Genomic DNA, 25,231 nt, shown 5'->3' with positions numbered 1-25,231 from the left:
AATATTTGTGTATAAGGAAGTGGCATCAATGGCTGGGGGAGAGGTTGAGGAGTCATTCCGGTCCCGGGGGCGGAGGGGCTTGCCTTGGGCGGAGGGGTGGACGGGTATGCACTCGCACACGCGCACGTGTCCGTCCGCACATGCGCAGACACAAGCAGACATTTGCCTCTGTATATGTCTGATTGTGTCTGTATATGTGTGGTTGGATATGTGTGTGTGTGCGAGTGTATACCCGTCCTTTTTTCCCCCTAAGGTAAGTCTTTCCGCTCCCGGGATTGAAATGACTCCTTACCCTCTCCCTTAAAGCCCACATCCTTTCGTCTTTCCCTCTCCTTCCCTCTTTCCTGATGAGGCAACAGTTTGTTGCGAAAGCTTGAATTTTGTGTGTGTGTTTGTTTGTGTGTCTATCGACATGCCAGCGCTTTCGTTCGGTAAGTCACATCATCTTAGTTTTCAGATATATTTTTCCCACGTGGAAAATATATATATATATATATATATATATATATATATATATATATATATATATATAATAGAGGGAAACATTCCACGTGGGGAATATATATATATATTAGAGGGAAACATTCCACGTGGGGAAAAATATATCTAAAAACAAAGATGATGTGACTTACCTGCCAGCGCTTTCGTTCGGTAACTCACATCAATATATATATATATATATATATATATAGAGAGAGAGAGAGAGAGAGAGAGAGAGACAAACATTCCACATGGGAAAAATATGTCTAAAAACAAAGATGTGTGACTTACCGAACGAAAGCGCTGACAGGTCAATAGACACACACACACACACACACACACACACAAAATTCAAGCTTTCGCAACAAACTGTTGCCTCATCAGGAAAGAGGGAAGGAGAGGGAAAGACGAAAGGATGTGGTTTTAAGGGAGAGGGTAAGGAGTCATTCCAATCTCGGGAGCGGAAAGACTTACCTTGGGGGAAAAAAAGGACAGGTATACACTCGCGCGCACACACACACATATCCATCCACACATATACAGACACAAGCAGACATCTAACAAGCAGACATATTTGAAGACAAAGAGTTTTGGGAAACATTCCACGTGGGAAAAATATATCTAAAAACAAAGATGTGTGACCCACTGAACGAAAGCACTGGCAGGTCGACAGACACACAAACACACACACAAAATTCAAGCCCTTGCAAAAAACCGCCGCCCCACCAAGAAAGAGGGAAGGAGAGGGAAAGACGAAAGGATGCAGGCTCCTAGGGAGAGGGCAAGGAGCCACCCCAATCCCGGTAGCGGAAAGACCCACCTTAGGGGGGAAAAAGGACAGGCACAACTAGCTCGCGCGCGCGCTCGCACGCACGCACGCGCGCGCACACACACACACACACACACACACACACACACACACACACATATACAGACACAAGCAGACATATTTAAAGACAAAGAGTTTGGGCAGAGATGTCAGTCGAAGCAGAAGTAAAGAGGCAAAGATGATGTTGAATGACAGGTGAGGTATGAGTGGCGGCAACTTGAAATTAGCGGAGATTGAGGCCTGGTGGGTAACGGGAAGAGAGGATATATTGAAGAGCAAGTTCCCATCTCCGGAGTTCGGATAGGTTGGTGTTGGTGGGAAGTATCCAGATAACCCGGACGGTGTAACACTGTGCCAAGATGTGCTGGCCGTGCACCAAGGCATGTTTAGCCACAGGGTGATCCTCATTACCAACAAACACAGTCTGCCTGTGTCCATTCATGCGAATGGACAGTTTGTTGCTGGTCATTCCCACATAGAATGCATCACAGTGTAGGCAGGTCAGTTGGTAAATCACGTGGGTGCTTTCACATGTGGCTCTGCCTTTGATCGTGTACACCTTCCGGGTTACAGGACTGGAGTAGGTGGTGGTGGGAGGGTGCATGGGACAGGTTTTACACCGGGGGCGGTTACAAGGATAGGAGCCAGAGGGTAGGGAAGGTGGTTTGGGGATTTCATAGGGATGAACTAACAGGTTACGAAGGTTAGGTGGACGGCGGAAAGACACTGTTGGTGGAGTGGGGAGGGTTTCATGAAGGATGGATCTCATTTCAGGGCAGGATTTGAGGAAGCCGTATCCCTGCTGGAGAGCCACATTCAAAGTCTGGTCCAGTCCCGGAAAGTATCCTGTCACAAGTGGGGCACTTTTGGGGTTCTTCTGTGGGGGATTCTGGGTTCGAGGGGATGAGGAAGTGGCTCTGGTTATTTGCTTCTGTACCAGGTCGGGAGGGTAGTTGCGAGATGCGAAAGCTGTTGTCAGGTTGTTGGTGTAATGGTTCAGGGATTCCGAACTGGAGCAGATTCGTTTGCAACGAAGACCTAGGCTGTAGGGAAGGGACCGTTTGATGTGGAATGGGTGGCAGCTGTCATAATGGAGGTACTTTTGCTTGTTGGTGGGTTTGATGTGGACGGACGTGTGAAGCTGGCCATTGGACAGATGGAGGTTAACGTCAAGAAATGTGGCATGGGATTTGGAGTAGGACCAGTCCAGAATCCCTGAATCATTACACCAACAACCTGACAACAGCTTTCGCATCTCACAACTACCCTCCCGACCTGGTACAGAAACAAATAACCAAAGCCACTTCCTCATCCCCTCGAACCCAGAATCCCCCACAGAAGAACCCCAAAGTGTCCCACTTGTGACAGGATACTTTCCGGGACTGGACCAGACTCTGAATGTGGCTCTCCAGCAGGGATACGACATCCTCAAATCCTGCCCTGAAATGAGATCCATCCTTCATGAAATCCTCTCCACTCCACCAACAGTGTCTTTCCGCCGTCCACCTAACCTTCGTAACCTGTTAGTTCATCCCTATGAAATCTGCAAACCACCTTCCCTACCCTCTGGCTCCTATCCTTATAACCGCCCCCGGTGTAAAACCTGTCCCATGCACCCTCCCACCACCACCTACTCCAGTCCTGTAACCCGGAAGGTGTACACGATCAAAGGCAGAGCCACATGTGAAAGCACCCACGTGATTTACCAACTGACCTGCCTACACTGTGATGCATTCTATGTGGGAATGACCAGTAACAAACTGTCCATTCACATGAATGGACACAGGCAGACAGTGTTTGTTGGTAATGAGGATCACCCTGTGGCTAAACATGCCTTGGTGCACGGCCAGCACATCTTGGCACAGTGTTACACCGTCCGGGTTATCTGGATACTTCCCATCAACACCAACCTATCCGAACTCCGGAGATGGGAACTTGCTCTTCAATATATCCTCTCTTCCCGTTATCCACCAGGCCTCAATCTCCGCTAATTTCAAGTTGCCGCCACTCATACCTCACCTGTCATTCAACATCATCTTTGCCTCTTCACTTCCGCCTCTACTGACATCTCTGCCCAAACTCTTTGTCTTTAAATATGTCTGCTTGTGTCTGTATATGTGTGGATGCATATGTGTGTGTGTGCGCGCGAGTGTATACCTGTCCTTTTTTCCCCCTAAGGTAAGTCTTTCCGCTCCCGGGATTGGAATGACTCCTTACCCTCTCCCTTAAAACCCACATCCTTTCGTCTTTCCCTCTCCTTCCCCTCTTTCCTGATGAGGCAACAGTTTGTTGCGAAAGCTTGAATTTTGCGTGTGTGTTTGTGTTTGTTTGTGTGTCTATCGACCTGCCAGCGCTTTCGTTCGGTAAGTCACATCATCTTTGTTAGATATATGAAAAGCAGAGATGATGTGGCTTGCCGGGCGGGGGCGCTGGTGGGTTGATGGACACACGGACGGGCACGGGCATGCACGCGGGATTCAGGCATTCGCGGCGGACTGTTGCATCGTCGGGGTGGGGGGGGGGGGGGGGAGGAGGGTGATGTGGGTTTTGGGGGGGAGGGTGGGGGGTTGTTCCGGTCCCGGGAGCAGGGGGACTTGCCTTGGGGGAGGGAGGGACAGGTGTGTGCTCGCACACGCACGCATGTCCATCCACACATATGCAGACTCTGTATATGTGTGGATGGATATGTGTGTGTGTGCGAGTGTATACCTGTCCTTTTTTCCCCCAAGGTAAGTCTTTCCGCTCCTGGGATTGGAATGACTGCTTACCCTCTCCCTTAAAACCCACATCCTTTCGTCTTTCCCTCTCCTTCCCTCTTTCCTGATGAGGCAACAGTTTGTTGCGAAAGCTTAAATTTTGTGTGTGTGTTTGTGTTTGTTTGTGTGTCTATCGACCTGCCAGCACTTTCGTTCGGTAAGTCACACATCATTGTTTTTATATTTATGAAAGTGCTGGCAGGTCAACAAACACAAACATACACACAAAATTCTAGCTTTCGCAACCAACGGTTGCCTCGTCAGGAAAGAGGGAAGGAGAGGGAAAGACGAAAGGATTTGGGTTTTAAGGGAGAGGGTAAGGAGTCATTCCAATCCCCGGAGTGGAAAGACGTACCTTAGGGGGAAAAAAGGACGGGTATACACTCGCACACACACACATATCCATGTTTCCTACGTGGAATGTTTCCCTCTATTATATATATAGAGAATGTGTGTGTGTGAGGGGGGGGGGGCATGTTAAAAATTTTAGCATGAGAATGAGGCATGACTACAGCAAGCATGTTCAGATGTGGGTCACAATAATTATGCAGTGATAGAGATTCTTGCACAGGATGGACTAGTGTCACAACACTCAACGTATGTTAATATGTATGTGCCCTGACATTTATCGGCTATAAACACGGGTGTCATGTTTGGAGGTGTGCAGATCTGGCAAACCCCTAAAAGAGTATGTACAGAGTTCTCCTGCGTGGCATCTTTTATGAAAGATGTCTCTCTTGCAGCAGATAACAGCTCCAGGTCGTGGCCTTGTTGACTCATCAAGATGTCGGAGTATTGTTAAGTGAAGATTGTAGGCTACTAAGTAACTTGTCTTCAGTAATAAACACTTCAAACAGATTTTTGGTAGAGATGTCAGTTTTAATCACTGTCTGCAAGTCTTACTGCAGAACAGTATCAAAACACTTTACACTCGCTAATAATATACAGCACATTAATCCAAAAATGCCTAACTACACTTTCTCAAACAGTTGAGCTGTAGATAGGAATAACAACAATGTAGGAAAAGACAGATTTCTACTTACCGTAAAGAAGACGCATCAAGTTGCAGACAGGCACAATTAAGACACACAAAGCTTTCGGCCACAGGTAACACACACACACCTCACGAGCACACAACTGCCAACTCCAGCATCTCAAGCTGGAATGCAACTATCACCTGGGATGCAAGTGGCAGTCTGCGGGGGTTGGGGAAGGGAAGGATAGTAGTGTATGGGTGAGGAGAGAGACGAACACTGTGTGGAGAATGAAGGGACTAGACTGCCAACAGGCACAGCATCAGGAGGTTGTGGGGCAGGGAGGTGAGGAAAAAAGGAGCAAAAAGGAGAGTGGCGGGGAAAGATGAGCAGTTGCTTTGGCAGAGGGCTGCAAACAAACAGAGTGGGAGATGAGAATGGGGAGGAGATGACAGGACAAGGGGGCGGGGGGGGGGGGGGGACTGTTGGGTGGAGGGTGTGGGGGACAGTATGTTACTGTAGGTTGAGGTTGGGATAATTATGGGAGTGGAGAATTTTTGTTAGGATAACTCTCATATGTGCAGTTCAGTAAAGCTGATTGTGGAAGGAAGGATCCAGACGGCTCAGGTAGTGAAGGAGCCATTGAAATGAATTGTGTTATGTTCAGCTGCATGTTGTGCCATAGGGTGGTCTATTTCGCTATTGGCCACAGTATGGCGATGGCTGTTTAAACTGGTGGACAGTTAGTTGTAGTCATACCAATATAAAAAGCTGTCAGTAATTGCAGCAGAGCTGGTAAATGAGAAGGCTGCTTTCACAGGTGGTCCAGTCACTGAGGGGGTAGGAGAAACCTGTGACAGTACTGGCTTTATGTACATGTCTTTTAATTGTGCCTGTCTGCAACTTGACATGTCGTCTGTGTGGTAAGTAGTAATTTGTCTTTTCCTACATTGTTACCTACACTTTGTGATATGTGTGACTCTCAACCATCACATTCCTGACCAATTTAGTAATTGTGATCATCATCAGTTTTGCGACTGTTCATGTTGTCTTTTAACAATGATTTTTAGTTCGATTGACAATAATTAAGCTGTTAGGCAACACTTTGTATGACATGCGATCAATACGCAACCGTCTGCTTAGGCATCACTGTGAGACACCCTAACCTGTGACTATGGCATTCCTGATCAAAACTCTTTGGCCAATCAGAGGCCTGGATTTTTCTTATGCCCATATAAGTTTTGGTTTCTGTTAGCCAATAGCTAGCCAGCACATCATTCCCACCATGCTGGAGGCCTCACATCACCAAACTGCCACGTGCTTCTGCTCGGACTGAAGGTCTGGTACCTTACGATCCATTCAACATAAATGTTACACTCTGGAGAGTTGCATCAAACCAGTCTTTGGACTGAAGACCATAACAATTACAGATTGTGTCTGTATGTCTGTTATCATCAGAGACATAACGATAATAAGTGATTCAGTCCAAACAGTATTTGTATGGACATGTGGTAGTTTGGCACTGCTGTTTGCACTACTCTTACTTAAGGTGTTAAATGGCATTGTGGTCTATGGAAGGTCTCACTGAGCAGCTGAAGGTAAAAAGACAGTATTACTTGGAAATCGGGTGCTCCTTTTGGCAGAAGAGAAGCAAAGAAAAGATTAGAGTAAGAAAGAGTGGTGAACCTTAAGGATTCTGCAAAATTAGTGTAGGACTGTTGTTAATGAGAGAGAGGATTACTCAAGTGGACAAGATATAATTTTTGTAAAAAAAAGTTCAGTGCATTGGTAATTTTCACAGCTACAGCGGGCATGTGATCTACAGAAATCTACCAAATTTACAATTATGATACATTGCTGGTTTGAAAATTGTTTTAGTTTTAGTAAACTAGTAGCAAAGAAGCATTCATCATTGACATCAATTGGACCCCAAATATAGATATTAAAGTCAATTTCTCGAAAATGGGTTACAGAATTTAAATTTTTAGGACACATTTTGAATATATTCCACATAAATTTACATAATGATAGTGTTTTTGGAACTATCAGTAGTCAGAACAAACAACCTATTAAGTAAAAGAAAAAAATCAGAACTGCAAAAAATACATGTATTGTAATTATGATGAAAATCTGAAAACAATTAAAGAACCTTTTTTTGTGAAGTCACATTCTTATCCATTCATTGTGTTGCCCAAGTGTTTACAAAGCTTCATACAGCGAATTATAATGAGACCAGAGTGACTTCAATTAGTGTGTGTTTTGCTTGCAGACAACTGGTAGAAGAAAATATAGTTAATTGACTATGTTGTAAAAGGAATTGGAAGACAAAAGTCACTTCCTCAATTTGAATTTTAGCATGGAAGCCCGAGGAGAATGATGGAGAATTGTCTGCTGTTAACATATTTTGTGCCAATCTTATACAGAAGGAAATTTTTGTATACAGTGGCCTTTTGTGCTTCTGTCAAGTGTGGTGAAGACACCAGTGCTTTCGCTTTGGAGCTAAATTACAGAATTTTGGGACCAGACTCTTGGCCACCCAAATACCCTAATATTATTTATTATTGTTGAGATCTATAAGGTAATCGTTTCTTTCACCATTTGTAGGTTGACTTCGACCAGATCCCATATTGTTACTTATTGTTGTGGAGATATATAAAAAACAATTTTTTCTACCATTTTTGAATTGACTTGTTTCAGCTAAAGACGAAAAAAAAAAGAAACATAAGAGCTGTCATTAATTTTGGGCAGGAATATGCTCTGAAACATCTTCAGGATGAATTTAGTGTTGTCTTAATATTTATGTTGCAATTTAAGAGGGATATGAGCAACAATTTTATTATAATTGATGAAACACAGAGACTTACTGGATATTTAATGTTATCTTATATGTGCAGTAATACATATAATTGTTTCAAATTGGATATTTCATTTAGGAACACTTTGTGATAGCAGTATGTGAGAACCACAGCTAACCTAGTACCATACTACACTCCTGGAAATAGAAATAAGAACACCGAGAATTCATTGTCCCAGGAAGGGGAAACTTTATTGACACATTCCTGGGGTCAGATACATCACATGATCACACTGACAGAACCACAGGCACATAGACACAGGCAACAGAGCATGCACAATGTCGGCACTAGTACAGTGTATATCCACCTTTCGCAGCAATGCAGGCTGCTATTCTCCCATGGAGACGATCGTAGAGATGCTGGATGTAGTCCTGTGGAACGGCTTGCCATGCCATTTCCACCTGGCGCCTCAGTTGGACCAGCGTTCGTGCTGGACGTGCAGACCGCGTGAGACGACGCTTCATCCAGTCCCAAACATGCTCAATGGGGGACAGATCCGGAGATCTTGCTGGCCAGGGTAGTTGACTTACACCTTCTAGAGCACGTTGGGTGGCACGGGATACATGCGGACGTGCATTGTCCTGTTGGAACAGCAAGTTCCCTTGCCGGTCTAGGAATGGTAGAACAATGGGTTCGATGACGGTTTGGATGTACCGTGCACTATTCAGTGTCCCCTCGACGATCACCAGTGGTGTACGGCCAGTGTAGGAGATCGCTCCCCACACCATGATGCCGGGTGTTGGCCCTGTGTGCCTCGGTCGTATGCAGTCCTGATTGTGGCGCTCACCTGCACGGCGCCAAACACGCATACGACCATCATTGGCACCAAGGCAGAAGCGACTCTCATCGCTGAAGACGACACGTCTCCATTCGTCCCTCCATTCACGCCTGTCGCGACACCACTGGAGGCGGGCTGCACGATGTTGGGGCGTGAGCGGAAGACGGCCTAACGGTGTGCGGGACCGTAGCCCAGCTTCATGGAGACGGTTGCGAATGGTCCTCGCCGATACCCCAGGAGCAACAGTGTCCCTAATTTGCTGGGAAGTGGCGGTGCGGTCCCCTACGGCACTGCGTAGGATCCTACGGTCTTGGCGTGCATCCGTGCGTCGCTGCGGTCCGGTCCCAGGTCGACGGGCACGTGCACCTTCCGCCGACCACTGGCGACAACATCGATGTACTGTGGAGACCTCACGCCCCACGTGTTGAGCAATTCGGCGGTACGTCCACCCGGCCTCCCGCATGCCCACTATACGCCCTCGCTCAAAGTCCGTCAACTGCACATACGGTTCACGTCCACGCTGTCGCGGCATGCTACCAGTGTTAAAGACTGCGATGGAGCTCCGTATGCCACGGCAAACTGGCTGACACTGACGGCGGCGGTGCACAAATGCTGCGCAGCTAGCGCCATTCGACGGCCAACAGCGCGGTTCCTGGTGTGTCCGCTGTGCCGTGCGTGTGATCATTGCTTGTACAGCCCTCTCGCAGTGTCCGGAGCAAGTATGGTGGGTCTGACACACCGGTGTCAATGTGTTCTTTTTTCCATTTCCAGGAGTGTATATCTGAAGAGCCATATTTTTTAGGAATACCTCTTGCTGCTGTTCTATTTCATAAGCTCTTGTGTGTACCATTTACTATATTGTAAACAGAATTTTTTAAAAAATCTCATTTTATTAAATGTAACTCTTAAATGATTTTGGAATTTTTTTCATGTAATTAAATTTTAAAACTCCCTATTAACCTTTTTGCAGTGGTTTTAGCTATGAGTAGTTATTAGAACATTAAAATGAAAATTTTGTTCTATTTTCAGAGTGTTGCTCAGATTCAGAAATTATTGAAAGAAATGGAAGAGCAAGATCAAGCTCAGATAGTTAAACTTGGAGATGCCAGTATTGCTGCCCCCTTCACATCAAAACTATCTTCCATCATGTGTAGTAAGTTATTATTGAAATGTCACCACAGTTGGAGCTAGAAATTGTAATGTAGACAGTTGTTTGAATTATGTTAATATCATCATACCTCAGGCGTGACTCATAGTTAAGGGCTCTGAAGTGGAGCTGCGCCAAAATATTTATTAAAATACATTTCTCAATAATGGATTACAGAATTTATATTATTAGGACACTTTCGATTACTTCCCATGTGAATTTACATAATGACGCTCAACATTTTTGGAACTGTTGATGTCAGCTGATGTTTTTCAAACAGGTCTAGTCTTAAGACTGTACTTTGAAATTTCACTTAGCTATATGTAGCAGAGGTTTGAGGGAGTGACATCTACAGTGTACAGTTCTTGTAGCCTTCTGAAGGCTCAGTCCTTCATTCTAGCCATCCTATTTCAAATCTATGTCACAAGCAGAACTTTGGAGACACCATATTGGATTTCATCCTTATCAGTTGAAGCCCATATTTCATGGATTTCTTATTATAACTTACATCCTTTGAAAATTGCTGTTTCAAAGCACCAGAACATAGAAAATTTCTCAAAAATGCATCATTATTTGTATGATTTGCTGTAAGAAATGATGGTACACATCATATTGGTAGTTAAGAATTTTCATATTTCATTGTTTTTGTGTTGTAACTTAGGTGTTATGAAAGTATGCTGTATCAAGGCAATGGTGCACTGAAGATGTATCAAACACATTGCTCTTAATATGATAGTTATAATTAAAAATCAGTTAATGACATACTGGCAATTATGCCTTCATGGGCTCACATAAAATAAGACACATATACACGGAAGTTTACCACAAATATAGCAAAATAGGCATAAAATCACAGAAACATCACCATTTTGCCTTGGATTGAACACACATAAAACATTAAACATCTCAAGTTTAGAACTGAAAACATGAAAAACATTAAGCACACAGTGAAGCTAACATATGCAGCCTTAAAGACCTCTCCAGAACACTTTTTTTAGTATGATTTGTTGTGATAAAGTGTCTGGAGATTTGACATCAGCAGATAAATAAGCTACTTACAGATATTAACTTGGAGTTAGTTTTTGATGTTATTTAGCAGTTGATTGTGATAGGGAAAGATGGATAGCCACAAACCTTTGGCTAGGGTGTGATATTGCTGCTGCCCTTTCCCAAAATCTTAGTTAGTTATGGTGATAAACTTATTTGCAGTGTATTTAAACTGCTTCTTATTTTCCCATTTTAAAGCTTCACTGTTCCGTATTTTAATTCTTAAATAATAGTTCAGTGCTTTATCTTCTCCTTACACCCAATAGGCTATTTACCCATGTTAAAAATTTGGTTTAGATTGTTGTTATTCTGTATGATTATAACATTCAAATAGCATATTTGGTCAATATTCTCACAAAATATCTGTTATTTTTATGTAAATAAAACTTAAGAATAATTAAATTTTCAAGATATGTTCTTGTGATAGAAAACACACTGTCACTGGCTGAAGCTCTAGTGGTGTCAGAGGCTAGGAGTAAGACGAAGCTAAACGTGTGTTGTAGGAGTGTTAGCCAAAGTTGCTAGTGTTTATCCGTACTTTTTCTGCAAATAGTGTAGTTATTTAGTCATGGAAAACTTGTTTACAACTTTTAAGTAACAGTGGAAAGGAATTTTGTAAAGGCTGATTGTGGAAATCTTCCTGAAGTTGATGAGTCTATGGTCTCTTTGTTCTTCAAAAACACAACACAGATTTTATCATCCAGAAATAAGAAATGTGAAAATTGCATTGCGTGTTGACTGGAATGGAAGTACTGTGACAGAGCAATAAGTACCAAAACATCTTAAAACTAAAGGAATCTGGAAATGGATTATTTGATTGGATCATGCTGAGAAGGTTTTTCCAGAATAACTTTTGAAAGCCAGCACAATAAAACACAGTCAAAAGTTTTTCATCCAGAAGATAATTTGGTTGTTAATTGCTGTGTTGTTATCAGAACTACTACTGTTTTCCAGATACCTCTCTTTATCAATTTTCATATTTTCAGACATTTTTATTGTGTTTGCGTCCAACAGTTTTACACATTGCTGTATTTCTGTTCCTCTAGCTCTTTAATTTAATCAACTGGAAAAATATGTCTATAAAATACACACTTGATGCAGCAGAACCTTAAAGGTTTTTTCTACTGCATATTTAACTGCTGCTGAAGCATCATGAGTTAAAAGTCTTAAGCTGGACCAGCTTTCATTTTAACGTAATTCCCTGATCTTAATGCATTTTCTCGTAGCTTCCAAGCAATGGTCAATTTTTTTTCTTTGTGAGGCCCCTTTACAACAGGCTCAATGGAGACTGTTGGAAGTGGCAAATTATCTCCAATGACTTGGTTAGGAAGAATAATGTTTCAGAAATTGTTAAATGGTTTCTCAGATTCTTCAGACAAAGAGCTACTTTAGGTACAAAATACAGTTTCTTTATGCCCTCATCTTGATTCCTCTCAAATTGATCAGGTGTAAAATGAAGCTAATAAAGGAAAATAGATATTAAAATGTCTTATGATATAGGATTTAAAGCTCTTACGTAAATGTATCATAAATAAAAAAAGACTGCAGTATCCTTAAAAAACCTTGCTCCAAATGAGGATCGATCCTGCAAACATTACATTGGAACATAAAAGGACAACATGTTAATATGGAGTGCTTACTTATATCAAATTGAACCTCACAGAAATAAAACCACATAGTTACTACTATCCCATTTGGATCTCTACGAGGGAGTTGCAACCACATTTTATGCATCTTCTCCTTTATGAATGAGACTTTCACTCTGCAGCGGAGTGTGCACTGATATGAAACTTCCTGGCAGATTAAAACTCTGTGCTGGACCGAGACTAGAACTCGGGACCTTTACCTTTCGCGGGCAAGTGCTCTACCAACTGAGCTACCCAAGCAAGGTAGGAGACGAGGTACTGGCAGAAGTAAAGCTGTGAGGATGGGGCATGAGTTGTGCTTGGGTAGCTCAGTTGGTAGAGCACTTGCCCACGAAAGGCAAAGGTCCCAAGTTTGAGTCTCGGTCCGGCACACAGTTTTAATCTGCCAGAAAGTTTCATCTTCTCCTTTGTTTGAAGACTCAAAAGCAATTTGTCAGCAGTTTTTATAGATGTACACAAGGCACTATACTCCATTTGTAACCCATTTTCCGAAATGTAAATTCCAAAAACAAATATCACTGTGGATGAACTTCGACAGTAGGAGCAGCATGCTAGCCAGTGACATCACTAGGTATCACATGACTATAAGGAAGCGTTTTAGCGGGTATTCAGAGTTTTTAAATACTGAAATTATTGAGGGGGAAAAAGCATGCTACGAGCATAAAATGACATAGTTCACCATTTAAAATGATTACCAGGAAACAGTTAACTACACTGATGCCCTCCTACCATCTTTCAAACTTGTCACTTCCCTCACATGTTGTCTCTGGTAAAGTGTCCATAATATTCAAATCTGCCAGGACATTTTATTGTCTAAATTTTCCTTTGTAAGTGTGATTGGATCTACTCATCAAGCAGTGGCAGGAAAACACACATATAAAATGTATTACGTGTGCAAGGTTTCAGATCCAGTAGCTCCTTCATCTGTGAGAAGGGTTGAAGGAAAAGGAATAGGAGTGATGGAAAAGGATGGATGAGGTTTAGGAAAAGGGGTAGAGTTCGGAAAAGTCACCCAGAACTCTGGGCCAGGCAAGACTTACCAGATGGAGTGAGAAGGAAAGACTGATTGTTGTGCAGCGTTGTGCAGTGCATGACTGCACGAAACAAAGGTTTACACCTCACCTGGGCCCATCGACACTGGACTGGTGGTGACTGGAAATAAGTTGTCTGGTCAGACAAGTCTTGCTTCAGATTGTATCGAGCGGGTGGACATGTACAGATATGGAGGCAATTTCATGAAGCCATGGATCCTGCATGTCAGCAGGGGACTTCAAGCTGGTGGAGGCTCTGTAGTGGTGTGGGACCGCTGATACATGTAGATACGACAGGTAGATAAGACAGGTGACTTGTACCTGTTTGATCACCTGCATCCATTCATGCCCATTTTTGAATTCTGACAGACTTGGGCAGTTCCAGTAGGACAATGCTACACCCCACATGTCCAAAACTTCTACAGAGTGACTCCAGGAACACTTTTCTGAGTTTAAACACTTCCACTGGCCACCAAGCTCCCCAGAGGTGAACATTATTGAGCATACCTGGGATGCCTTGCAACATCCTGTTCAGAAGAGATCTCCACCCCCTCTTACTCTTATGGATTTATGGAAAGCCCTGTAGGATTCATGGTGTCAGTTCCCTCCAGCACTTCTTAAGACTTTAGTTGAGTCCACGCTACATTGTCTTGCGGCACTTCTGTGTACTCGCAGGGGCCCTACACTATATTAGGTAGGTTTACCAGTTTCCTTGGCTCTTCAGTGTATAACACACAGTTGTCAAGAAAACCTTTTTTTAACTGTCAAGTTCAAGACAACTGAAACTACCTTTCACTAGTTTTGATACAGATAGTGCTGTAACTTTTGTATATTATTGTGTTAATAAGTAATACGACCTGATAGCTAATAGATATTGTTTTTCATTTTCAGTTTGTCATGTTGTGAAGCAAGGCAGATGCACCCTGGTTACAACATTACAGATGTTCAAGATACTTGCACTGAATGCCCTTATATTGGCTTACAGTCAATCAGTTCTGTACTTAGATGGTATTAAATTTAGTGATACACAAGCAACTCTTCAGGGTCTTTTGTTAGCTGCTTGCTTCCTCTTCATATCTAGATCAAAAGTAAGTTAAATTATTTTTAGTATCCATACTTTATTACTTTCTTCCTTTGGTTGCAATGAAAGAAGGTAATAGAGATATTTTTTCAAGAGATTTGAGCAACATAATTTTTCATATATCCATGGAAGGCATTGATGGAGTGAAATAATGGCAATTACGTTTGATCCAGGGGAAAGATCAGTGTAGTGAGGAAATTATAAAAATGATATTGTAGTGAGAACTAGTGATAACTGAAGCCCCGATTTATATACAAAAACAAATTGCTAACATACCCACTAAAAATTCATGAAATGTCCACTACTCCATTCAGAGAAGTATGTCCTCTTTTCTGCCAACTTCCATCAAGTGCAACTGCAATATCCGAACATCCATCATTTTCTTCCACTGCTTCTCTAGCAGCCAGTTTCATGTTTTCCTCACTGATCCCACATAAAGCTTTCTCTAATATTGCAGTCAGTTTTTCAAATTTATTTGGTGGTTGGTGTAAGTTCATCACTAAAAAAAATGTTCTCCCTGCAGCCATGCCCTTGCCTGTGGATCATAAGGCATAAACTAATCTAGTATTGGTTTCCCAAGGGCCACTTGCTTCTGGTTTTGAAGAACTCATAAATGAAATCACAGCTGAGCATTTAGTGCAACTTAAATCCAAAGCAATTGCTAGGCCTTTTCTCCCACTGGCACACCCTTAAATTTTCACACTCTGTGACTGACCACACTGTCTACATTGTACAAATTTAGAAATTACATCTGATAATATTCTCAAATTTATAATAATGTTACTGCACCCCTTGTCACTTACAGTAAATTTGTTGTAACTCTCTTGAAATGGTGAGAGCTTCTTTGATGATGCACTTGTTGTTAGAATTGCAATTAGAAACATTGTTACCAGGCGACATAACCTCTTGTACAGAAAGCTTTCTAAACTTGTTTCCTCTAAATTGTTGTTTCTTGAAAATGCCTTTACGTTTTGTCATCTGCAATAAACACAACAAAACACACACAGACAAGCACTGCAAAAGTAAGTATAACAACTACTCGCAATCACACTTGAACAAAACTAACCGCGTGTTTGAAAGTGTGTTGTTTACAAACAGCAGAAACAAAAGAATACCGACCATTGCATTCCAAGGATAGCCAACACACTCGGTAATAAAAAATTTAAAAAATCCCTAACGTGCATTGCAGGGGATATAAAGATCTAAAATATATGCAAAAAAGTGGGCGTGGCACATAAACACACGTGGTAGGAAAATGCTCGGAAAATTTTTTTTTCAGCAAAATCCTTTTCAGAGTATTTAAATAAAACGTTAATCTATCAAATATGATGAAAACCGAAAATCGATTTTTTTTTCAACCTGAATGACGGTGTGGTCCCCTTAAAGCCTCTGTAGTTGGATGATTGGTCTCCTTTACTCCTTATCATGTACACATTGCCAGAACTTTCCTTACTAAAGGTATAAATTGCTGTTATCTGATCATCACATAACACAGGTTTATTTATGGAAGAAGAAACATCTTAAATAACGGTCACTCTTGATTGCAGAAAAAGAGGTCAGAGGAGGGGGGGGGGGGGCAGTGATAAGCTGAGAAATAAGCATGATGACAGCAGTATAGTTGAAGAAAGAAACACTAGATACTAATAAAATGCAGATATGAGCTACACAAAATTAAAATTATTCTTTCTTAAATCAAAATATAGAAACTTAAATTCAAAATTGTCTATCGAAAAGTAGCTTTGATTCATTAATGGGGTACGTGGGACAAATGTTAAAGTAAACTCAAGAAGTTAAATGTAGTAGTCATGTAATCATCCTAATAAATCTAGCTTTTAAATTTAGACCAATCCAGTTTTACATATGGTTTATAATTATTAGATCATCTACATGTAAGAAACATTAATTTTTATTTTGTGTGTGTGTGTGTGTGTGTGTGTGTGTGTGTGTGTGTGTGTGTGTGTGTGTGTGTGTGTGTTTTATTGACATCTATAATGATATTGATGATGATTATGATGATAATAATAATAATAATAATAATAATAATAATAATAACAGCCCTGCAGCCAGGCGACTAGAGCGAGTTTTGGTGTTCTCGTAAAGATAAGTCATTTTAGATTATAAAACATATAGATTAGTACTGATTATGTGGTAAATAAGTGTATTAGTGTGCTGTTTAAGTGTACCATTAAAGGTTTCATTTATATTACGTAATATAGCAGAAAACGCGAAAAGACCGTACAGTCGTATTTTCTGTTTACGTTCTGCTGAAGCAAATCTATAGAATTTCGTTTAGTTGTTCCTTGCTCTATCCAGCAATTTAACTTAGCGTACCTCTTCATTATTTAACTAGCATTTCCGGAAAGTAGCGTAAAGTTTAAGTTGTTGTTTCAGAAACTTTGCACTTTTGTTTTTGTTTACACACAGTTGCGTAAACAGTTGCGTATAGGCCAAATTTGTGTAACCATATTTTCGTGTTTATCTGTAATTTAACTGACTTACTCTTAATAAACTATTATGTTTATCATGAGTGAAAAGTGCTTGACTTGCCGTAGAATTGTTAGGTCGGGGCTTTGGTGTGATGGGTGCTGTAGTTTTTTCCATGTGGGTGACTGTAGTGGCGTGGGAATAGGGGAAGTAAATGAGACTCATCAGTGGTTTTGTAGGATTTGTAGTAGAGATAGGAAGATAGTAGAACAGGAGGGGAAAATTGCCGCCCTTCAGGCTGAGTTAGGCAAGGCCAGGGGAGATCTTGACAGGTTAAGGAGGGAGAAGGGTAAAGAGAGGTGGGAAGTGGCAACAGGAGCAACAGGCCTAGAACTTTGTCTGACAGCTTTATGGTGAATGTGGAAAATAGATTTGACCTGTTGCTTCAGTTAGAAGCTGGTGAGCCTCAAGCAGTTGCAGGTGTAGACAGGGCACAACAAACTTTCAGCAGCAAATTGAAAAGTAAGAATGTAGGGAAATCAGTAAAGAGAAAGAAAGTGTTATTGTTAGGTAGTTCCCATGGAAGAGGTGTTGGCCAACTTTTGCAGGATGAACTAGGATCAGAATACCAGGTCACCAATTTTTTTAAACCTAGTGCTGGTCTGGAGCAGGCAAAGATTTCACTAAGGAAGACACCGTGGTTATAGTGGGTGGGGCAGGTAACAGTATTGACAGAGATCCTGGGTACAGTATAGAGTGTGACCTGGCGAAGATTGCATCAGCATCGAAGCATACTAGTGTTGAGTTTGTATCTGTTCTTGGGCGCCATGACCGACCTCATTTGAACTCTTCTGTCAAGAGAGTTAATTTGGTGCTGGAACGGCTGCTCATGTCGGGTGCGGGGTCACACATTGGTGTGGTTCATGTTGATTCTCTCAGTAGTGGGATTATACTAGGCATGGCCTTCACCTCAACAGGAAGGGGAAGGGTAAATTGGCTGGGGAAATAGCAGGAAAGTTAAAGGGGGGAGGCACTGTCATGAGTGGTAAAATAGCAGTGGTTATAGGATTCAGAAAAGACCCTTTTTTAGGGTAGGGAGGACAGAAAGCAAGCAAATTTTAAGAGAGGTTAGAACTGAGACAAACCTTCAGTTTGAGAAAGAAATCAAAAAACATAATTCCAGCTTATTACATCAGCATAAACAGCCATTGGTTAAGAATTTTCAACTGTCAGCAGATATTTTAACTCCACCCAATTTTAACTCAGTCAATGAGAAATGTCAGCTATCTTTATTGCATCAAAATATTCGAGGACTGAGAAATAAAATTAATGAATTAACTATCTGCATAGATGAATTAGAGTCTTCAAACCCAGCTGACATAATCTGCCTCTCTGAACATCATGTGACCACTGGTATAGAACTTTTAAGTGTTACAGGGTTTAGGTTAGCATCTCACTTTTGTAGATCAGAAATGGAGAAAGGAGGAGTTGCCACATTCATCAGGAACTGTCATAAATTTAAGAACATAGACATTCATAAATTTTGCCTAGAACAGCATATGGAAGCATGTGCAACAGAATTAGAATTTCACAAAAAATCCTTCATAATATTAAGTGTATATCATGCACCTGCAGGTAACTTTAATCTGTTTGTCAACCACCTTGAAGCTGTACTAGCCCATTTAACAACCAAAAACAAAGAAATAGTGGTTGCTGGTGATTTCAATGTAGATTTCCTTAAAGACTCTCCCAATAAGAACTTATTTGAGTTAGTAACACTATCATTCAACTTAATTCCCACTGTAAAGTTCCCCACTAGGATAGCCACTTGCTCGCAAACAGCCATTGATAATATCTTTATAGAAAAGTCCAATGAACAAAATTATATTACAAAACCTCTCAGACCATGACATGCAGTTCCTTCTGTTAAATGTTAATACTGAACAGGATATAACATCTGTTAAATCTGAGCTCAAGAGGGTAATCAGTAAGCCAAAAATTGATTATTTTAGGACACTCCTCAGAGACATTCACTGGACTGATGTTTACAGTGCTCATGGCATGAATGAAAAATATAACATTTTTGCTAATAAATGCTTACCTTATTCGAACACTGCTTTCCCCCAAAACTTACCAAGGTTAGAGCAAAGTCTACAAAGAAGCCATGGATTACTCGAGGAATAGGGGTATCTTGTAAAACAAAAAGAAAACTGTATCTGTCAATCCGAAACATTTCCAATGTTGATGCTATAGCACATTATAAGAAATACTGCAAAATATTAAAGACTGTAATACGGATGTCAAAGCAAATATATTACAAGGAAAAGATAGTCATATCAGATAACAAATAAAGACAATATGGGATGTAGTGAAGGAGGAGACCGGTAGAACCAGACATGAAGAGGAACAAATAGCATTAAGAGTAAATGATACATTGGTGACAGATGTGTATAGTGTTGCAGAACTTTTTAACAAACATTTTATAACTGTTACTGAAAAGATGGTGTTGTCAGGTTCGGTAGATGCTGCTATGGATTACCTTAGACCAGACATTTCAAGTAACTCCCGTAATATGAATTTTACCCTCACTACCCCAACAGAAATAATGTCCATCATAAAATTTTTAAAATCAAAAACATCTAGTGGGTATGATGAAATATCAACAAAGTTAATTAAAGAATGTGATTCTGAGCTAAGTAACATATTAAGCTATCTGTGTAACCAGTCATATATTAGTGGAATATTTCCTGAATGGCTGAAATATGCTGAAGTTAAGCCACTGTTTAAGAAGGGAGATAAAGAAATAGCATCAAATTTCCGTCCAATTTCACTGTTACCAGCATTCTCAAAAATTTTCGAAAAATTAATGTACAGTCGTCTTTAGAACCATCTTATCTCATATAACATACTGTCAAAGTCACAGTTTGGATTTCTAAAAGGTTCTGATATTGAGAAGGCTATCTACACTTTCAGTGAAAATGTGCTTAATTCATTAGACAAAAAATTGCAGGCAACTGGTATATTTTGTGATCTGTCAAAGGCATTTGACTGTATAAATCACAATATCCTTTTAAGTAAACTAGAATATTATAGTATAACAGGAAATGCTGCAAAATGGTTCAAATCTTATATCTCTGGCAGGAAACAAAGGGTGTTATTAGGAAAGAGACATGTATCAAGCTATCAGGCATCATCCAACTGGGAACTAATTACATGTGGGGTCCCACAAGGTTCCATTTTGGGCCCTTACTTTTTCTTGTGTATATCAATGACCTTTCATCAGTAACATTACCAGATGCCAAGTTTGTTTTGTTTGCCGATGATACAAACATTGCAATAAATAGCAAATCAAGTGTAGTCTTAGAAAGATCAGCCAATAAAATATTTGTGGACATTAATCACTGGTTCCTAGCCAATTCTTTGTCACTAAACTTTGAAAAAACACACTACATGCAGTTCAGAACTTGTAAGGGGTGTCCCAAGAGTATATGTCTAACATACGATGACAAGAAGTTAGAAGTAGTGGACAGTGTTAAATTCTTGGGATTACAGCTTGATAATAAATTCAACTGGGAGGAGCACACCACAGAACTGCTGAAGTGTCTTAACAAATCTCTGTTTGCAATGCGAATTTTGTCAGACATAGGGGATATAAAAATGAAAAAGCTGGCATACTATGCTTACTTTCATTCCATAATGTCATATGGGATTATTTTTTGGGGTAATTCATCAAGCCAAGCTAAAGTTTTCCGGGCACAAAATCGTGCAGTAAGAGTTATATGTGGTGTGAACTCAAGAACATCCTGCAGAAGCCTCTTTAGGGAACTAGGGATACTAACTACTGCTTCCCAATATATTTATTCCTTAATTAAGTTTGTCATTAAAAATATATCACTTTTTCAAACCAACAGCTCAATTCATGGAATCAATACTAGAAATAAGAATAATCTTCACAAGGATTTAAAGTCACTTAGTCTTGTACAAAGAGGTGTGCATTATTCAGGAACACACATTTTCAATAACTTGCCAGCAGCCATAAAAAGCTTAACAACCAATGAAATTCAGTTTAAGAGAAGCCTAAAGGATTTATTGGTGGCCAACTCCTTCTACTCCATTGATGAATTTCTTAGTAAAACCAACTGATTTGTATATAAGTACAACATAACTTCTGCACAATATCAGTGCAGTAATGTGTTCATTGAAAATTTGTGTGTGTGTGTGTGTGTGAGTATAATCGATAACTTCTGCACCATTTCAGTGCAGTAATGTGTTCATTGTAAATAAGTATTACAGTAGTTGTATTACCTTATAAATAAATAAATAAAAAACATTTTTATTTTAAATTCAGTGCATTAGTATTTGTAAAATGACTCTTAGTGTTCATTAAAAAATGACGATCATTCCACTTGGGACCTGTGGAATGGTACATTAGCTTATTTGTTTCAGTTGTAAATATTTGTCATGTATTGTTGTTTTTCTGACATGTTCAACATCCTGGAGGACCTCCTCACTACGGATCAATTGGAATGAAAGTTAATCTAATCTAATCTAATAACAGTGTGGGTCTTACTGTTAATCCAAAGTGATTAGTTAGTAATAAAAAAATCATATTTCATACAAATAATTGTACTCCAGTGATTGACTTGTTCGTATCAAATGATGATTGTTTTTCTCTCATTTCAAGCCACTGAAGACATTGTCAAAGCAAAGACCTCTTCCAAACATCTTCAACCTTTACACTATTCTAACAGTCTTACTTCAATTTACGGTACATTTTGTGTGCCTAATATACCTAGTGCAACAAGCATCACTGAGATCACCACCAAAGTAAGTGAAAATTGTTAACAAAACTACCAAATTGCTTTTGTAAGATTTATTTATTTATTAAGAAATAGGGTACCACATTTGCTTCTTGTTGTTTGTAGTGGTATGTCAAACGTATTACAGCAGACATAATGTGTAGAACATAACTGAGTCAGCCTTAACTTGTGCATCCATTTCTTAAACAAGGTATATACATACATTTGAAATAGTATATATGTAGAAGGTCATTCTCAACACCATTTGAGGAAGCCCTCTAAGCTGCTTACATCCTTCTATCCCATTGGAATTCCACTGTCTCTCAGCATCTTGTCCATCCCATTCTGAGACAAAGTTAATTTAATTTCAAGGTGAATGAGCTCAGTGTGAACTTAACGTTTGTTAGGCTTGGTGTTGAAGACAAAAAGATCAGGCTTGCAAGTACTGAAAGTGTTAGTCACCAGTAACTCTGTGGTAAATGTCTCGTAGTTATCTTCCTCACACATCCTCTTAAGAACAAATCACAGTCTACTAGTACCAGTGTGTAATGTAGCACATGCCATGTATCAATGAGCACTGTCTTATTTAAAGGCTATGGTAATATCCTTACCAATGAGAAATAAAATATGAAAACACATGATTTGAAATATATTGGGGTGGTGCTGATTCTCACTTACAAAAAAATCAACAACAAACTATAATCTGCCTCCCCTTTACACAGAAACATCACTGCAACTGTGATGCATGTTCAGAAAGTAAGTATATTGTGACCGTAATGGACTGTGGTTTTTTGAGGGTGGGCAACACTGAGTGGTAGAGGGGTATCCTCTGATAAGAGCGAGCATCACAGGAACAAGATAGTACATTAACTCATGTTGTAGTGTCCAGCTGCATGAAAGAAGTTGATAAGAAGTTCCACCAAGTGCAACCCACATTCTGTGATCCACTTCCTATTTGTAGAAGGAATAACATCTATCATAATTTTTTTGCGAACAAAAATAGTTTACTGCAAAATTATTACGAACAGAATGAGTCTTTTTAAGTGGTTTATGTAGTTTAGTGGAAGCAGAACAAGTGTTGATAATGAACAGAGGACACTTGCAGAAACACTGGGATACTTGCAAGTGTACTCAAGATGGGTTTCAAAATAGCTGACAGAATAGCACAAGAAAGGTCGGGTCAGTAGTACCTGCGAATTACTTGAGTGACTTGAATTGGATGGTAAGGATTTGCTGAGTTCTATTGTGATTTGATAAGGAATGTGGGTAGCTCATTACATGCCTGAAACCAAAAGACTGTCATCACAGGGGCATGACACCAGTTCCCTATCTGCCAGAAAATTCAGAACTACAATTTCGGGCAAAAAAATCATGACTTCAGTATTTTAAGACTGAAAAGACATCATTTTAGTCAAATTTCTTCCTTGGGAAGAAACCATCAGTGCACAATGATATTGAGAGGCTATAGGTAGCAATAGTTATTTGGAGATGAAGAAGCTTGCACAATATAGAATAGCATGAAGAGCTGCATCAAACCACTCTTCAGACTGAGGAACTTAACAATAATGTAATCTTCCCATTTTGGTACCCTTGATGTTTAGTTCAGTTAGTTTGGGTCTTTCACATGTTCGCAGATCATATTTGGAAAAACTCAGCATGATGTATGGAATGTGTCAGTAGGTCAGTAGATATATTTTCTCAGAGAAAACATGACAACTTGCTGACCATTTACATAACCGGGTTTCTTGTTTTAATCTTAAACCATGACAAAATTTGATAAATGTAACCCAATCATATAAGAGGCACATTCATAAAATAAATTTCCCTGGGTATTGTGAACAGGTACAAAACAAAATGTCACTGAAAGACTTATGGGAACAGATAAAGCAAGTGTTGATCTGCTTTTAACATATTCACCATCAGAATTGTTATACCATGGAACCAACTTTTGTATCCCTTTGTCGTAGAAGTCTGCTATCCGCAATTGACAACCATCTCTGCCCCTCTGTCAGTCTGAAAATGCTAACTCAACTGGACAGGAATTTCTTAAGGTTTCAGATGAGTCACTGGGAGTGAAGTCCGGGCTGTAGCATGGATGATCAAACTCCTCCCAGATGTATATTTGCAGGAGCTCTGTTGTCCGTCAGGCCTTGTGCGACTGTGCATTGTCATGTTCTGAATGACGTGTCACAATTTCTGCGTTGTTTTGCTACCATGCTCAGTGTTCACCGTTTCACGTGTGGTCAGGCGTTTGAGGAGGAGAGCACCCTGTCTGTCCCAGAACACTGAACACAACACTTTCCACACTGACACAGTCTGCTTGAATTTCATCTCACAGGGAGAGCTATTGTAACACCAGTCCCTTGACTGCTGGTTGGCTTATTGTGTGCAACCCAAATCCCATCACCTGTGATGATCCAGTCTAAAAACTCATCACTGTGATCATGGTACCACTGCAGAAAAGTCAAAACTGGCCCCATGCACTTAGCTTTGTGTTCAGGTGTTAGTTGTTTCAGAATCCAATTCATGGAACAGGTGTTCTTGACAATTTCGGGCAACAAAGAGCAGACATCTGTGGAAACTGACTGCTGAGTTCCTTGGTTGTGAAGTGATGATTCTCCATACATGGGTAACTGTAATAATGGATGGCCTCCTGTGTTGTGCTCATCATCATGAACGTTTTGGTGCATCCTGTAAAGTCTCTGCATCAGTGATACATCATCTGCTTGCTCATTACGTTAGGCCTGTGGGCTTGGCACAGTTGATGATGAATTTCAATCGGCACTGTGTTCTGTGCAATCAAAAACTGTCTCACGTCACACATGGTGGGGGCTGGAATACAAACCTCCATTTTCAACTGCTGCTGCAAAGTTAACGTGAGATCCCAGGAAGTTATGTTAGCACATACACCATATCATGTCATATGGATTGCTAGCTGTGGAACATGTGGGAAAACATATTTTATGGACGCACCTCATATATACTACCTAATCAGAAATACATCTATGGAGTAGAAGGAATTCTCATGTAGAAATGATAGTAATGTGTTTAACTTCCATTATCTGCCAGAACCTTTAATTCACAAGGGTGACTCCCGTGTTCCCGGGTTCGATTCCCGGCGGGGTCAGGGATTTTCTCTGCCGCGTGATGACTGGGTGTTGTGTGATGTCCTTAGGTTAGTTAGGTTTAAGTAGTTCTAAGTTCTAGGGGACTGATGACCATAGATGTTAAGTCCCATAGTGCTCAGAGCCATTTGAGCCACAAGGGTGATGGTCAAATATTTTTATGGCAGCATACTTCTTCCTCTGCAGGAGTAATATTAAGAAGTGATTTTTTGTTCCTAGTGTTATATCTGTGAATGCTACAATTATTTGCAAATATTTC

The 25,231-nt window shown here is 40.6% G+C and overlaps 1 protein-coding gene across 1 annotated transcript in view; it reads left to right on the top strand.

Annotated features, from left to right (window-relative positions):
- The window catches only part of LOC126263195 (endoplasmic reticulum transmembrane helix translocase), a 190,358-nt gene that overhangs the window by 111,833 nt on the left and 53,294 nt on the right, over window positions 1-25,231 (top strand). The window contains exons 17-19 of the mRNA XM_049960258.1: window positions 9,702-9,825; window positions 14,435-14,631; window positions 21,733-21,875. Coding sequence (XP_049816215.1) covers window positions 9,702-9,825; window positions 14,435-14,631; window positions 21,733-21,875 — 464 coding nt within the window. The remainder of the gene's footprint in view (window positions 1-9,701; window positions 9,826-14,434; window positions 14,632-21,732; window positions 21,876-25,231) is intronic.

This window comes from Schistocerca nitens, chromosome 6 (genome assembly GCF_023898315.1).
Source record: "Schistocerca nitens isolate TAMUIC-IGC-003100 chromosome 6, iqSchNite1.1, whole genome shotgun sequence".
Taxonomy (NCBI): Eukaryota; Metazoa; Arthropoda; class Insecta; order Orthoptera; family Acrididae; genus Schistocerca; species Schistocerca nitens.
The sequence above is the reverse complement of the archived record's forward strand: the minus strand, read 5'-3'. Positions and strand labels throughout refer to the sequence as shown.